Raw genomic sequence first — 16477 nt, 5'->3', positions numbered from 1 at the left:
AACTTACTCCAACATGTGAGAAAATAGAGTGTTTGTTGAATATCATCGTCCACCTAAATTGAGTATTATTATTTTTCACTCCCATTTATCACACTCATTTTATACCGATTGACGTATTTTAAGTGAATTTCATTTTGTGTTGACATGAATTGCCACGTCAATTGGTGTGAAATGAGTAGCATTTCTCACCTAAATTAATTACAATGTTCACCAATATTTCAAGAAGGTTAATTTTTCCTTATAATGTTCTAACATTGTTGACTGGTATTCGACAGCAACAGTTCTCATCACTAGAAGCACTTCCACTTGATTTCACTACTGATGATGCTGCCTCAAGGAGAAAAGGGTCCAGAAGAAAAGGTGTTTCTTATGAATTATGATCACCATTTTTCACTTGAAAGAAATGGATACAAAGTGCATTACATATTTGAGAAATGAATGCAGATAGCATTGCGTAGTTGACACAGTTAAAACAACTACACCATATGAGATACATAATTTACATGAATTTACATGAAATGGCGCACTTGTCAACCAAGGATTGAAATGTGGTCAAATTATTCGGGTAAAAGAGGCAGCCTAGCAACACTCGTACCCCCAGAACTGCCAGTTAGTGATGAAGAATCCGTGTCTTTACGAAAACTAGAACTCGATTTAGGGGATTTAGAAAAGTTTTTCTTGCTTAACCTTTGGGGGAGAATCTGCAGCCTGGGATTCAGCTCAGTACCTGAGTTCTCAGCAGCCAACTGGTAGCTTTCCACAAGTTCAAGCTGCCGGGCAATTATTTCAGAGCGTCTAGGGAGGAGCTCCACTGGCTCTCCGCCAGGAATCACAATATATTCAATTGCAAGTCGGACCTCCTATCACAAAAGAAACAGGGTACATATAATAAAACAGTTACAACCAAGTACAATTCTCACATAATAGGCTTACTACAAAAGTCAAAAGAGAAAGTTTAGTTTATAGTGACGATGTAAGCGGTACCAGTTGCATGTAATTCAACCAGCTATCGCTCAAAAAATTATAGGATAGCTGAATTTTAAATACTCTTGAATGAATGAAAACAAGAACGGAAAATATTTATGGGAAAGACTTGCACCTCCAAGGCATCAATCTCTTCTAGCGATGGTTTTCTTTTTGGAGCATCATCTTCAATTTCAATGTCAAAAGAATTTCTGAGTGACGGCTTTGATACTGGACCAAATGATTCCATTTCAAGAATCATGCGAACTGCCTTGACCATTTGTGCCATGGTATTTGACTGCAATAGCAGATGCTAAATATTAGATTGGCAAAACTTTGATGCGATTTAAAAAGGAAAAAAGCAATCGGAGTATACCTTAATAACAAATACAGGCAACTGGTGGAATTTTGCTACACTGCGGATCCATGGGTTCTGCTTCATCTCAGAACTGGATGCCAGAATTGCATCTGCTGTTCCGATGTCGTCTGTTACATCTATTTCATTATCAAGCCCCATCACCATTGCTACTTGTAGTAGATCAGCTTCAAGGATCTGAACACATCCATACCAACCAAAAATCAAATAAGTACTTCCAAGTTTTCTGCCTTGGGTATAAAGAAATTATGTAGCTCCATAATGGCATTGTGACAAAAATTTTCGTACTTTCTGCTTATATCAAAAACTATATCAAATGTTTTACTAAACATAGGCAGCTTCTGAAACAAGGTATAATCCTATAACTCCCATATTAGGAATTATTTACAAAATTCCCATCTTACATGAATTTGTTCCCTTTTTCTTCTCCTCGCGAGTGTTACAAATCGTATTGAGAAGTTTCAACATGATTTCTTATGGGGGGGTTAGGTGAAAAGTTCAAATAATACTAGGTGAAATGGTCCAAGGTTTGTACAACGATCTCCAAGGGAGGGTTGGAGACTTGCTAATGTTCAATCATGCTCTCTTAGGCAATTAGCTTTGGAGCTATGGGCTTGAGAGAGAGACTTGGTGGAGAGTGGTGGTGGACTTTAAATATGGTAGTGCATGGGGAAGGTGGTGTTCTAGTGAGCCTATTGGGGCGTATGGGATGGGTTTATAAAAGAATATTAGGAGGGGTTGGGGGGAACTTTGGCAGTCATGCTAAATTTGAAGTGAGAGATGGATCAAAAGTAAGATTCTGGCATGATCTTTGGTGTGGGGATATCGTCCTTAAGGAAACCTCTTCAGTTTTATTTGGAATTACTAGCATAAAGGATGCTTTTGTTGCGACTCTTGTGGAATTTTCTGGAGGTGTCATTCAGTGGAACATGAACTTTACTAGAGCAGCTCATGATTAGGAGGTGAAAGCCTTTGCCTCGTTGTTCAGGGTGTTGTATTAGCAAGAGTGAGACGGGAAGGGTAGAACAAGTTGTGGTGGGTCCCCTCCAAAAAGGGTTTGTTTGGTGTTGAATCTTTCTACAATGCCATGGGTTTTCATAATTGTGTCCGTTCCCTTGGAAAAGTGTTTGGTATATTAAGGTTTTGTTGAGGGAGGCCTTTTTTAGTTGGTTGGTGGCCTTAGGAAAGATCCTTACTATGGACAATCTCCAAAAGCCACACGTCATTGTAGTTGATTGGTATCGTTTATGTAAAAGAAATGGGGAGTCCATGGACCATATTCTGTTTCATTGTTCTTTAGTCGATTTGAGTTGTCTTGGGTCATGCCTAGACAATTAGTCAATTTATATGCTTGTTGGTGGACTGTTGACAACACTCGGAGTGTTATTGTGTGAAAGATGATGCCTTCGTGCCTTTTGTGGTGTCTATGGAGAGAAAGGAAATGATAGAAATTTTAAGGACCGTGAGAGGACTTTGGAGAAGATTAAGTCTTTATTTTTCAACATATTGTATCTTTAGACAACTGCTTTTGTTTTTCTTTTAGTGATTAGTTATCATGATTTTCTTGTTCTTTCTTTTCCTCCTAGTTATGTGGCTTCTTTTGTATACTTCTTGTGTACCTTGGACTTTACACTTTTAATGATATTTGAATTACTTATAAAAGAATACATATTTTCCATGTATTTTTTTTGATAAGTAAAACTAAAGCGATTAAGGTCCTACCGGGAGTCGAACCCAGGTCGCTATATTTTCCATGTATTCTCTACTAAAGCTTAGAGTAAGAGAACCCCGGACAAGAATGAAGGAAAACGTAAATTTGAGGAATCTACCTTGTAAGTATAGACACACACTGCTGAGCTCCTCTTCTTTGCAGATCTACTGGTGCTCTGTTTTTGAGACCAACTGGGAGGATGAACCAAATCTTCCTCATCAGACACTACATCAGGACTTATACTTTTACCATCTGCTGAGCTCCTCTTCTTTGCAGATCTACTAGTGCTCTGTTTTTGAGACCAACTGGGAGGATGAACTAAATCTTCCTCATCAGACACTACATCAGGACTTATACTTTTACCATCAGTCATATAAGATTTTTCTATATGGCTCTTTTCAGGTATCAGAGTAGACTTCAAAGAATCACGATCATCAACATCCATGCAACGGACTTCAAACAGAGGAGATTTTCCTATAACCCAATAAATATTCAACTTAAGATTAACTGTTGGCCCAAAAACATCAATCTTCAGACAAGTATGTAAACATTACATCACATAAGAATCAATTCAAATATTTCATAGAACAAGGAGTAAAATACCTGCTAATATTGCATCTACTGCAGCCTCTAAACTGTGATGTACACGACACTCAGTTTTAGATATCAACTCAACAGCACATGTAAATGTGGAAGGCCCTTTCCTTTCAAGAATTGTCTTCTGCACTTTCCTTTTCCTTGCTTCTTCATCTCCGAGAGTTACACTCTGTGTTTATATGAAGCACTAGTTTTGATCAGTCAAAATTCCTTATTCAGCCAAGGCTTTAAAGTTGGCGATTTCCCCCCATACAAAGTAAAGTTGGGAATTTTCTACTTATATCATGGAGCCCACTGAAATAAGATACCACAGCAGAATCAACTGGCACTTTGTAAGAGCAAAATTTGGATTAACCTTAGAAAATATACATCCATATCAGTAAACGTAGATTGAAACAAAAGGAATCACTTTGCACCTCTATGCCACCGACAAGGAGCTGCAGAGATGGATTCTTTATTATGTTGTCTATTGTCATTCCATGTGCTGTTCCAACTAGTTGAACTCCTCTTTGAGCAATAGTACTGGCTGCCAGTGCTTCAAGCTCAGTTCCAATTTCATCAATTATAATGGATTCAGGCATATGATTTTCAACTGCCTCAATCATAACCTGCACAGTAGTCAAATGGGAAAGATAACCTCACTGAAAAAGAGAAATAGTCAAAGCTTTACAATTGAGAAACAACACAAACCATATGATTGAGTTCAATGCTTACATTATGCTGCATATGAACGTTAGGAACTTGCATCCTTCTTGCACGACCTATTCCCGCATGAGGGACATCTCCGTCACCTCCAATCTCATTAGATGTGTCAACAATGACAACACGCTTCATGTGATCATCTGCCAACATTCTAGCAATTCCTCTGCAAAAGCAAAGCCTCTTCAGATATAAAACAAGCGTATAAAACAGGCAGAATAAAGCATAACTTCAACTGCTCAACCAGTTTGAATTAGTATTGGAATTCATTATCATGAAAAAAGTATGCAGAGAGTAGTAATAATGATGGCAATTCTTTAAGCAGTTACCAAATAACCTTCAACTCAGTAGCCTGGTTTTTACAAACATCAAAAATGTAAGTACCTTATTAACGTTGTCTTGCCAACCCCAGGAGGTCCTATTACTAAGATGGAACCTCCCCTCTCAACCAAGTCTCGTATAATCTCCGCACTTCCTGATACGGCTCGACCGACCCGGCAAGTGAGGCCAATGATTTGCATTTTGCGATTCCGAATGGCACTTATACGATGCAAAGAGCTATCAATACCTGAACGGTTGTCGTCTGAAAACTCACCAACCTAACCAATCAAGTAACTCAAATTAAAATTTCTAAATCTTCACCTACCCACAAATTGTTCTCTTCACTGTTCAGCATTCATCAATAATCAGCACAGCCAATCACACAACAAATCACCAACATTGACGTTTCAAATAAATATAAACTTAAGAAATTTCTTAGCAATATTAATTACCATCTTTCTAAAAGCATTTAATGCAGGGGCACCCAGTGAAATATATTAGAAATTAAGCATTTTCATGCAAAAATATCAACACAAAATGACTTTGATCACCTTGGACATCGCGTGCCGTAGATCTTCATGCTCCACGGGCTGCTCCGAGATTATCCAATCACCCGAGGGAAACCTCGCAAGAGGCTTCCTTCCCAAGTCCATAACAATCTCGATCAGATTCCCGATCTCCTCGTGCCCACACAGCTCCCCTCTCATCCTCGCAGGCAGCAACTCAAGGAACAGCTCGAGCTCCGAAGCGACCTCCGAACGCGACGTCGAGGCCGAATTCGGAGAGCTCAGCGGCAGCGACCCATTTCCCGAAACGAAACGATCGGACGGCCTCCGGATTTCCGGGGCCGCCGATTTCGACGACGACGCGATTCCAGTACGGGCGCGACGTGTTCGACGAAACGAAGAAGAGACAGTGGAAATGAAGTTGGAGTTCTTAAGGTACGCGAGGGTTGACGCCGGGACTTGGTTGGCCGAGTGCCATGAGCTGTGCAGGTCAATCAGAACTAGATGTGAATTCAAAGCTCTCATTTCTTCGTAATCGTATTCGTTTGCGTTTTCTTTGGGTTTCAGGTTGGGTAATAAGGAGAAGATTGGGAAGGAGAAGAAGGAAGAAGATTCGGAGGGATCTCCTATGGAATCGGAGAGAAGGTGGGGGCCGCGAAGAGGGACGACAAGCAACGAAACTGAGCAACTGTTTTAGACCGTTGAAGCGTGGGAGGTTGAACCACATGGGGCTGCGGACCACTCATCTTTGGAAAGGAAGAGTTCGTGTTTGCCACTCGAATCTGATTTTCTTTGTTCTTTTTCGTTTTTTTTTTTTTTTTTGGCTGGAAAATGAAGTTGCATGAGGATTTATACCGTTAAGATTATATTTTATTATATTTAATGGAAGTTAACCGTTAAGTTATGGCAAGCACCGGACATATTTATGTTACTTGTAAGCAATGATCTTCGGTCGCGTGTGCGATTGTTTTTGTATTTTTTGTTTTCTTTTTGAAAAAGAGGTACTTCTCTCTTATCTTATTATTACTATAAGTTTTTTTTTTTTTTTTTTTTTTAAATAAAATAATCGGAACATAGATTTGTTATACAATCAGCATGACTGATATCTGAGTTAAGTGTCATGATTGATATATGAGTTAAGTGTATGTATGACTAAGGTCTTATTTGGGATTATATTTGAAAAATTGAGTTTTTAAGTCAAAAAGAGTTTTTTGGGCAAAAACTTTATTTTTAAGTTTTTACCAAAAGTACGTTTTAGCCATTTTTAGACTTTTGAGACCTTCAAAAGCATTTTTAATTTTTTTTACCAAACGAGTACTTTTTTCTTTAAATAGACCTTTTGAGTGTTAAAAATAATTTTAAATTCCTCAAATGCAATCTCAAACGGTCCCTAAGAGCCTTTGAAATCAAGTACTATTAAAGATATTTTTTTAATCGTTGTTTGCTCCTTCAAATAAATTTATTAAAATATTTTTGGGCTCATGCCTAGCCAGGTCCAGCCCAACTTTTTACCTTTACCTAACATTTTAAGCCCAATCCAGCCATAAAATCATGTAAGCCACGGATCGCGGCTTTTTCTTTGGACATATATAAATAAATCCACCCACATATTAATAAAATCCATCAAAACACCGAAGGCCAGTTGAGATTGGAAAAAACCCCTTTGGCCACTCAATGGAATGATGATGAGAGAAGCAACGGAATAAAAGCTCGACCATAATGAGGAGGTGGCGGAGGAACTTGAGAGAAAGGCAATGGTGGGTGTAGCGTTGTCGTGAGGCAACTGATAGAAATGATATCTTTTCTTATTTTTTGGATAATGCAGCACATTTATTTTAAATGAATGGTTTAAATTAGAGTTATTACACACCATGCAATGCCCTAATTACTGCACAAAATTTTGATCCGTGCAAAACTACCCTAACACCCACGATATGAGGGAAGCTAATCTAAATATAAAAACTTAATCAATGTAAAAGTTTATTGAGTTGTGCATTGCCACTCACAACTATTAGAGATCGTGTATGCGGGTTTGTCCCCCATTAGTTAAGTGTAAAGAGACTTTGGTTATTAGCCTGTATAAATAAGCCTCTTTATGTAACTCTCAAATCAATCAAGAAAATATGTAACCTATTAAGGATTTAATATGTGGATGTAAGCTATATGCCGAACCACCTTAATCTCTGTCTCTTTCCTATCTTTCATATCTCATTATTATTATTTCGCTCTATAGTAAGGATGCAATGCTTGCTATATCCCCAGCCCATGACATGATAGTATCATGAACAAAATTAAGCAATTAGGGCAGAAATGGGAAGGCATAATTACAAGCTTAAATTACATGGAGGGTGCAAAAACGACTCACCCTTTGCACAATGCATCTCTTGATTTACAATTTGCACCCAATTAGCACTTAGCACCTCATTAGTAGACTTAAAAGGCTAAGAAGGTATGCTGTACAGTAACGGTGAAGCAATAACCAGATACCATATGTAATTCTACACCCAACCCATCAATCTATTTCTGACACCCTCTTCGACCTTCTTCCTCGGCAAGGAATAACAATCCCCTTCATCGAGAAGGATTCTATATACTTCCCACTCCCGACCGCGGATCATGTGCCTCCCTATCTCAACCTAATAAGAATGAAGGCAAAAATGGAGGTTAGCTTAACATGTTTGGTTGTTTATGATACCCTTCACATAAAACTCAAGAAATGGATTGGAGCTAGTACCGAAAAGATGCTTGTGTTCAGAATCTTGAGAGCAAGAGTAATATCATAGAAAACAAGGGGGCGACCCCTGCCGGACAGTTCTACAGGGTTGGCTACCAGCAGCTCAGTGTCGGGGCCCCGGCTCACCACAGCCACTCTAAGAGGATGCAAGAGCTCCATTCTCAGGCGAGAGCACAATGCATTTTGCTTGTTGGGGTCAATAATCTTTTTCCCATCTGCTTGCATTGTGAATAATTCTAATTCACATCTCCCTTCTGAGCTTGCAAAGAATCGTCCATAAGAAACCTGACATAAAATTCCCAAAAATCATTATTTAAATCAGATCAGAAGTCACCTAATGGAGTGTTCTCTTTTTTTCTTGTAAAATTTCTAGGATTTTCTGTTCATTGCGGTTTGTCCCACCAAAAAATCCCTCAAAAAGTCAAAGAACATAGATTGATACAAAGATATCTTCATTACTATTTATTTATAATTTACCTGAATATTGTAATCCTTTAGTGTTCTCATGATATCATAGATGAGACCTTTGTGATCCTGGCAGAGGATTTGAACAAGTGTGTGAGAGGGGCTGAGAGTGTTGTCCACTGTCACAGATACAGGGTTGGAGGCAAAAGATCCACTTGGGCGTCCATTCGGCAGCTCCAAACCGAACATATCTTCAGTTATTGCAGAAGGAAGAAATGGAGAATCCTGTGAACACGCAGTAATTTCTGGGCCAGCCAATTCAATCTCACAACTTATGATGGTATCTCTTAGTGTAGCTTTCAAATAATGGATTGTCTCCTCCTGCCTCCTTTTTGTATGTAGAAGTTCTCTGATGAAAAGTGCATATTTGAATAAACAATTTTCCACAAAAAAGAAAGCCATAACTGATTAAAAGAAAACTGTCTCTCTTTCTCTCACAAACACAGACACATCACGTGCTGACACATACTGATGCCTATACCGGCATCCTACATATCACCTGAAACCAGAAAAAACATATTCTTTCTAGAAGTAAACTATTTATAGGAATTTGAAGAAGATGGAAGGACGCTAGAAACTAAAGGCTTTGTGCATATGGTACTAGCCTTCACATCTGCTGCATTTTATAGCACTCCCATACTTCAATATATAAACTAAATCAAATCCTACCCACCAAAGAGTTCCCATCCGTGTGAGATATTTATCAAAATTTGTATACCTCCAGTGTACTAAGGGGGGCCCTACACATTTAATAAGATTGGATTATTACTTATCCAAAAAAAAGTACAGAAAATCAAACATTGTTTTCAATTTTCAAACAGCATGGCTGCATGAGTTAATAATTGTACACTTGTATAAGTCCAAACAAATAGGGTTTAAGTAGTGAGAGATTAATGAAGTTTCATTTTTTTAAAAAAAAAAAAAAAATTTCTCCATCAGTTTATTTCAAAGTTTTCAACAAGATATAGGGAATGAATCGGCCTTCTTTTATACAAATTACTGGCATGCTGAGGAAAGGATGATAAGGATGATTGGCAGAAACTACTGGAAGCTATTAAGTGTGTCAACTATGACCAGGATGAATGAAAGAACTAGAATTGAGAGAGCTATAGAAGCAACCACATGCAATATAAAATCTCATAACATGGTTGTGAGGGAAAAAAAAGGCCATTTCAAGATTGGCAAAATGGAAGTTGAAATGCAGATGGAAGCAAAAATCCAAAGGGAGATAAAGTACAAAATGGAAGAAGAAATGCTGCATCATCATTAAGGAAAAAAAAACACAGGATGACAAACCTGGTATCTGTTATGAAAAAGAGGTCCATAACTCTCCCATCTGGGGCAGTGGATACCTTCACTCTCTTTATTGTTAGTTCCAGCTCGCAGAGAACCTCAGTTACATCTATAGAAGAAAAGATATAAAAAGTTCAACGTAATTAATCTCTTAGTTATACGACATTCAAAACTCAGACATCTAGTTGCAAGAGGAAGCAGACAATATTTGTCAACATATATTTGGAAGGAATGCACATGTATCGAACCAAGCAAGTTGCCAGAACAAGTAGAAAATAATTGTAAATGAAAGAAAAACTAACACATAAATGGAAGCAATGCATGTACATTGGACCCAACATGTTGCAGGAGAAATCGGACAATAATTGTGAAAGAAAGAAAAACAAAGACACAAATATTGGAAGGAGTGCATTTACTTTGAACCCAGCAAAATAAGATGGGATCAAAATCCTGGATCAAGCTCTTTTAGAATTCTTAAAGTATTCTGTCACGTAGATTTCTTAAAACTCAACCATTGTTTTAAAATTCAATGGTTGAAATTTGTCATATCAACATTTATCACATCTATCAACTTAACATTTATCACCCGAGTATTTACGACATTTTTTTGTATTTTAAAAGTAATAAATACTAAAATAGAAAAATCTCAATCTTTCCTCTTCAAAAAAAAAAAAAAAAGGAAGACATTTGTTTCCCTATAATTATATTATATTATTACAAGAATTAGTGATGCATTGGTAAAGTGAAGGTCAGCTCACTTTAAGGAATAATCGGCTATTTTATAACTTGCATCAACGCATCCTATTATTCAATCACTTTACCTTTAATTCCTACGAATTTTATTTCCTCAATAATTTAAACTATTCCAAACAAGTGAATTGAAAAACATTAAAATGATTTTCTCCCTTCCCTCCAGCAGTGTTCCAAATGCAAACCAAACCAATTCCAGCAAGTTTATCCTATCCATGCTTAAATACTGCTAAAGATAAACTTGACATAGCAAACGAAGCAGCTATCACTTTTCTTTATCATTTCATAATAAGATGATCAACATCACTTAAATAAACAATAATCAGCATTTTAAATTTTGCCATTGATTCCATTTGTGCTACATATCATTTTTCCAATGGGGAGTTTCAAAGCTTGGCACTAAAAATTTCCCACAAGAACTCACTCACCATGCAATAGACCCTTCCTATCATAGGAACACCAGAATTTCAAGAGGAACACATCTGGTGGTTGCCTGGATTGCTGACTTTGCCTCTGGTAGTAGTCCATTCCTGACGTTGAAAAATACGATGGACACACCTCCAAAAGCCTTTTCTTCAACAAGATCCACCTTGTTGTTGGTTTACCCACCACCCATAAGACTATGAAGCACCATTTCCCATCCGTTGAAATATCTTTACCGCAAGTACACGTAGCAAATATAAACAAACCATCAACGACATATTCATAAAAAAAAATTTAAGAAACTTGCGGAAATCAAAACTACTAATTCTATCAGATTTGTAAAGGATCTAACATTAAAACAAACACACACAGAGCAGGACAAATACATTGTTCTGCTTCTATAAATTTTAGAGAAATTAAAGATTAACAAAAAAAAAAAAAAAAACTACAGAATGACCCATTATTTGTTTCCCTTTGAATGTTAAATTTCAAGCCATAATTCTAAAGAGAAAAACTCGAGGAATCACAATAAACCCATTATTTGTTTGCCAAGAAAATCAGATCTCAAGAGCAGAACTTTCCAGGAAAAGATCAGAAGACCAATAAAATCACAATGACCGATCATTAATTTTGCTACAAATCCCACACCCCCACAGTGAAAGTCCCAAATAATAAAATAATAAATCCATCACAAAGAGCTTATAATAACCTTACCTGCTCTGGAAATGCTAAGGCCAAAAAGCAATATAACCCTGCACAAGTCACACCCCAACCCAGTCTTGTCCGGACAATTCACAGTAATCACAGTGGGCTCCCCCGCCTTCTCTGCCTCACTAAAGACCACCGCATCCTCGTACAGAACACCCATTCCCCTTATTCTATCACTTTGTTCCCTGTTTCTTCCTCCACTTCACTCCTTTTCTCTTCCTTCAGTTTCTCAAGTAGCTGAGACTCTGAACCCAAATAGCAGAGAACAGAGAACAGAAAACCCAGGTGGGATCAAGTTGATCAACCCTCTCTTTTAGATATTAGAGATTCCGCTGGGAGAGTGACAGGAAAACAAAGAAAGAAACCGACAAACACTGGAACAGATGAGAGCGTGTTTCCTCACTGGTTTTCTTGGTGTGCTTTTTCTTCCTTGTTTCGTTTCCTTTTCCGGGATTTTGAAGTTTTCGTACTGTTCCTCTTTTATTGCTGTCGTCGACTCGTCGAGCATCTTCTGTATTAAGACTTAAGACTACCAACACTACACACACAAAAAAAAAAAAAAAAAAAAAAGTATTAAGACTAAAATATCTAAGTATAAATATTATTTTCTATTTTACCTACTCTTTTTTTTAATACTACGAACAAATCATATATTATCTTTATTTTAACAGAAAAAAAATACAAAACCAATCTAATTGGTTTACCTATTCCCTACAAATTACAACCAGGTGGCATCAAAATAAAATAAATTAAGATATGTTATACATCATTCTTTCAATCATCTTTCGACCATCTTTTTTTGCAAATTTAATGGATCCACCATTGATTTGTGGACTCATATGGGTCCTACAAAAATTCAATGGTAGATTCACAATGCTATACATCATTCTCTCAACTATCTTTCGACCATCTTTTTTTGCAAATCTAATGAATCTACCATTGATTTGTGGATTCATATGGGTCCTACAAAAATTCAATGGTAGATTCACCGATTCATTATATGAAGATGGTTGAAAGATGGTTAAGAGAATGATTTTTAGCATTTCTCAAATAAATTCAGACACTTTAATTCTTACCGTCAAATTATGTGAAAATAATTTAACCCCTATAGTTGATGTGATTTTTTTGTACTAACCACCGGTGACATTTACTTTACATTTTGGGCTAATTTTTTAGGCTTCTTTGTTCTTTTTGTTTTTACTATGAACTTAATTTATATAGTCTTTTTTTTATATATCTTTTAAGTTACTTATAAATTGTAATATAAAAAAAAAAAAAAAAAAAAAAAAATTGCATTGTTAACATTGAGCTCTACAAATATTTATAAATTGAATTATAGTCTGACAATTATATGCATGTGAATATTATCCGATTATCTGCTCAGACTGCTCGGGTTGGCCTTGAGTCTTGACCTCTTATTTGAGATCTACCTGCATATGTGTTAATAGCAAATATGATATCCGCCCACTCAGAGTACTTGAGGATTGAAAATCTGCCTGCAACCTATGTAGACTCATGGGAAAGTAGATGCATGGTGGTTTTAAACCATCTACTTTTTTTTTTTAAACCACCTACTTGAACGCCACTAACATAGTGTTCACTTTATAGCATCCAATGTAGATTTTCAAATAACCCGTCAAAGAGTGAGCGCTTAAGAGATTTGGTATTTCAATTTCACATATTACCCTACAAGCTTTATTATTTTATAAATGACAATATGGAAATCACTATTTCACTTCAAATTAAGAGTATTATGAACCCATAATTTATTATTTATATTAATTTTTACTTTAATGTTGTAATATTTATCACATTTTACCACGCCTTAAAATGTTTTGTCCTAATATAATCAAATCCCAATCATTTGATTATAAAAACATTATTAATATTTATGGATTATTATATGTAGTAAAATATGTTAAAAATTCTAGAGCAACTTAATTAATCCTTGTCTAGAATCGTTTTATTAGGTTATGTTTGAATTTGGGTACGAGCAAAAACTTCTTTGTCATGTGTAGTGGCTTTCTAGCTTTACAAAGTTTTCCTAAGTTTCAAGGAAACCAAACAAAACTTTTCTATTTTTTTTTTAATTTTTTTTTCCTCCTCCTCTTTTTCATAAATGAATAACATATCGAGGCCAGCCATCCTTTTTGTCACAACCTCAAGATTTATTGGAGCTTCTAAATTAAAAAGGCATGCCACGTGTATATATTAGTTAAAATTACACATGTGAACTGTGTTTCACGTTGCACTAATGTAGCTCAATCGGTTAGGACCACGCCTCATGAAGCAGAGGTTACTAGTTCAAATTCTACTTCTCCTCTTGTGCATACATGTCAAAAAAAATAAAAATAAAAATAAAACAAATGAACATTTTTCATGTTCTGATGGATCGCTTATATCCTAATTTTTAAGTGTTCTATAGTATGCAAAAGTTGACTGTCCTATTTAATTCTTTAATTGTATACCTTAATTTTAGGCTAAATTTGTATACTTTTTCTTCCCATTTCCATTCTTTTTTGGTAGATTATTTTCTCTTAGTACTTCACATGGTGTCTTGTTCTTAAAAAGCAAGGAAACATAATTGCAACACGCCAACATGTTTGACTCAGACACTGAATTTGCCAATAACACTTGAATAATTTCCTTTTCAACATAAGCATATGTTTGAAATATGAATAAATCAAGTATGATCAATTTCAACCATTGGTCCTACCATGAATAATTATTAAGCTAATGATGTTAACAGCCATCTTCTTTATTATTTGCTTTTTAGTGCAAGAGCTTCTTTCAGTACCTTTTCTGAGTTTTCTCAGGTTTATCTTATCCTCATAAAGCCCTTCATTTCCCTTTTTAAAGAGCTGTGTTTTTTTTTTTAAAAAAAAAAAAATTATTATTATTATTATTATTCAACAGGCATGTTATTTCAATGTGTTGCATTAAAGAAAAGTTGAAGATAATTTTGGAATCCTAAATTAAATAAATCATAATATTCTACCTACCATTCATATTCCTAGAATGCCATGTCTGAGAATTTGGGGTGAATGAGGCGCACGTCGCGTGCAAAAAAATTTTTTTTAATTAAAAAAAAAAAATTTGCACAGACGTGCTAAGCACGCCGTGTGCTGTGAATCGCGACTCGAAAATTTGAAGTCTTGAACTATATATATCTATATATTTATTTATATACATAAATTCAAAATTTTCCTTCAAAAAAAAATCCTGCAAGAGATATTTCGATTTGGAGCCCACCAGAGATATTTCATGCTTAAGGATATTTTACCCAAGAGAAGTATGTCTCCTGACTCTCCTGCATTGATTCATTATTGCATCGATCCTTTGATAGGATGGGACACCGTCTTTTTTTTTTTTCTTTTTTTTTTTTTAAGGAAAAAAAAAAAAAAAAACCTATAATGTGAAACGGATTCGGCTTATATGCTATTAAAATATAATATATAATAGCAGCATGTATGCTGTAGTTGAATCAACGGTCAAGATTAAATTTTAAAATTGACTTATTTTTATAAGCATTTAATAGGAGATAGAAAATAAAAATAGATTTTGAGAAATTCAATCTTGACCGTTGATTAAACTACAACATACATACTGTTATTAAAATAACAACATGTAAGCCAAATCCAATGTGAAACATTTTATGGGAAATTGATGACGCGTTAATTGTTTAGCTGTTGGATGACCTGGATAAGAAGCCTTCATGGATCTTTAATTGTGATTTTTGCTAAAACCTAGAGGGAAGCACAAAGAGAACATAGTAAGAAAAGGGAGTTACGACTCCCTCGTCCTCGGTCCTCGCTCCTTGCCCCCTTTCTTCCTTTCTTTTCTTGTACCCGTCTTCATTGTATATTGATCGGGGTGCTAGTGTCAATGTTTCTTGGGATGCTTTCTGGTGGCGCATAACTGGCCGACAGTGGCACGTGGAACGAGTGAATGTGTATTAAATTTTTGTTGTATTTTATGTTGTTATTGTATTTTCGTTGTTTTTAATAAGAATGTTGTATGTCTAAATCTGCTCTCCGGAGTCATCTATGGGGTGAAGTTTTAGTCATTTTCTTAAGTTTTGTTTTCACAAATCCTTAGAGAATAACATAATTGATTTTCAGTCGGTCTTTTATTTTCTTATAAGTTCCTTTATGGGAGCAAACCATAGACCGAAAATGGAAGAGTTATCGGGCATAAAGAATAATTGCGATTATGGTAGAGGCGACGAAATAGATTGCATTTGGTAAATCACTAGTAGCATAGATAAAAAGCCTGGAAATCAATAACCTAGTTGCGGATAGATACGTGATTCGTTGAAATTTGCTGTAGATTTGAAACTAATTGAGGTGGTGACATTTCATAAATTATGTTTGTAATAGCTCTAAAGGCTATTGTGTGTCGGTGTGTGTCATAGATAATGTTTGAATTATGAAGATTTCAAATTTTATATTTGGCACTGTACAAAGTATTTTGCCTAATTTGATTGTTATATCAATAAAGAGATAAATCGTTAAAAAAAAAAAAAAAAAAAAATTTGTGATTTTTACTAGAGGCTGTGGCTATTTTTCCTTTAAAACCAAAGGTCCATTCCTATAAAATCAAATTAGTCTTAAGGGAAAAATATAAAAAAGCCCCCCAAACTACCAGCCGTTTTCGATTTAGCCCCCTAATGTTTCAAAAGTGATAAAGTAGCCCCCTAAACTACCAAACTATTGCATTTTGGCCACTCCGTTAGTCAAAACCGTCAGTTTGGACGGAAACTGCAAAACGACGTCGTTTGGTACAGGTAAGTTACTACAATGCCCTTTTGGAAAAAATATAAAAAAGCCCCCCAAACTACCAGCCGTTTTCATTTTAGCCCCCTAATATTCAGAAAGTGATAAACTAGCCCCCAAACTACCAAACAATTGCAATTTGGCCACTCCGTTATT

The 16477-nt window shown here is 35.9% G+C and overlaps 2 protein-coding genes across 2 annotated transcripts; both read right to left on the bottom strand.

Annotated features, from left to right (window-relative positions):
* Window positions 1-351: 351 nt before the first annotated feature.
* On the bottom strand, window positions 352-5971 carry SPD1 (P-loop containing nucleoside triphosphate hydrolases superfamily protein). The gene is made up of 9 exons (XM_059602161.2): window positions 5219-5971; window positions 4731-4945; window positions 4362-4512; window positions 4064-4255; window positions 3654-3816; window positions 3169-3524; window positions 1340-1516; window positions 1100-1261; window positions 352-860 (listed from the first exon to the last, which is right to left on the bottom strand). The coding sequence occupies exons 1-9, from the start codon at window positions 5696-5698 to the stop codon at window positions 558-560; spliced, it is 2199 nt and encodes a 732-aa protein (XP_059458144.2). The 5' UTR covers window positions 5699-5971; the 3' UTR covers window positions 352-557.
* A 1481-nt stretch (window positions 5972-7452) lies between these two features.
* On the bottom strand, window positions 7453-12023 carry LOC132188405 (ACT domain-containing protein ACR10). Its single transcript, XM_059602847.2, has 6 exons — window positions 11553-12023; window positions 10844-11068; window positions 9669-9774; window positions 8385-8721; window positions 7908-8192; window positions 7453-7809 (listed from the first exon to the last, which is right to left on the bottom strand). The coding sequence occupies exons 1-6, from the start codon at window positions 11704-11706 to the stop codon at window positions 7672-7674; spliced, it is 1245 nt and encodes a 414-aa protein (XP_059458830.2). The 5' UTR covers window positions 11707-12023; the 3' UTR covers window positions 7453-7671.
* Between the last annotated feature and the right edge of the window lie 4454 nt (window positions 12024-16477).

Source organism: Corylus avellana, chromosome 6, assembly GCF_965113065.1.
Source record: "Corylus avellana chromosome 6, dhCorAvel1.hap1.2, whole genome shotgun sequence".
Taxonomy (NCBI): domain Eukaryota; kingdom Viridiplantae; phylum Streptophyta; class Magnoliopsida; order Fagales; family Betulaceae; genus Corylus; species Corylus avellana.
The sequence above is the reverse complement of the archived record's forward strand: the minus strand, read 5'-3'. Positions and strand labels throughout refer to the sequence as shown.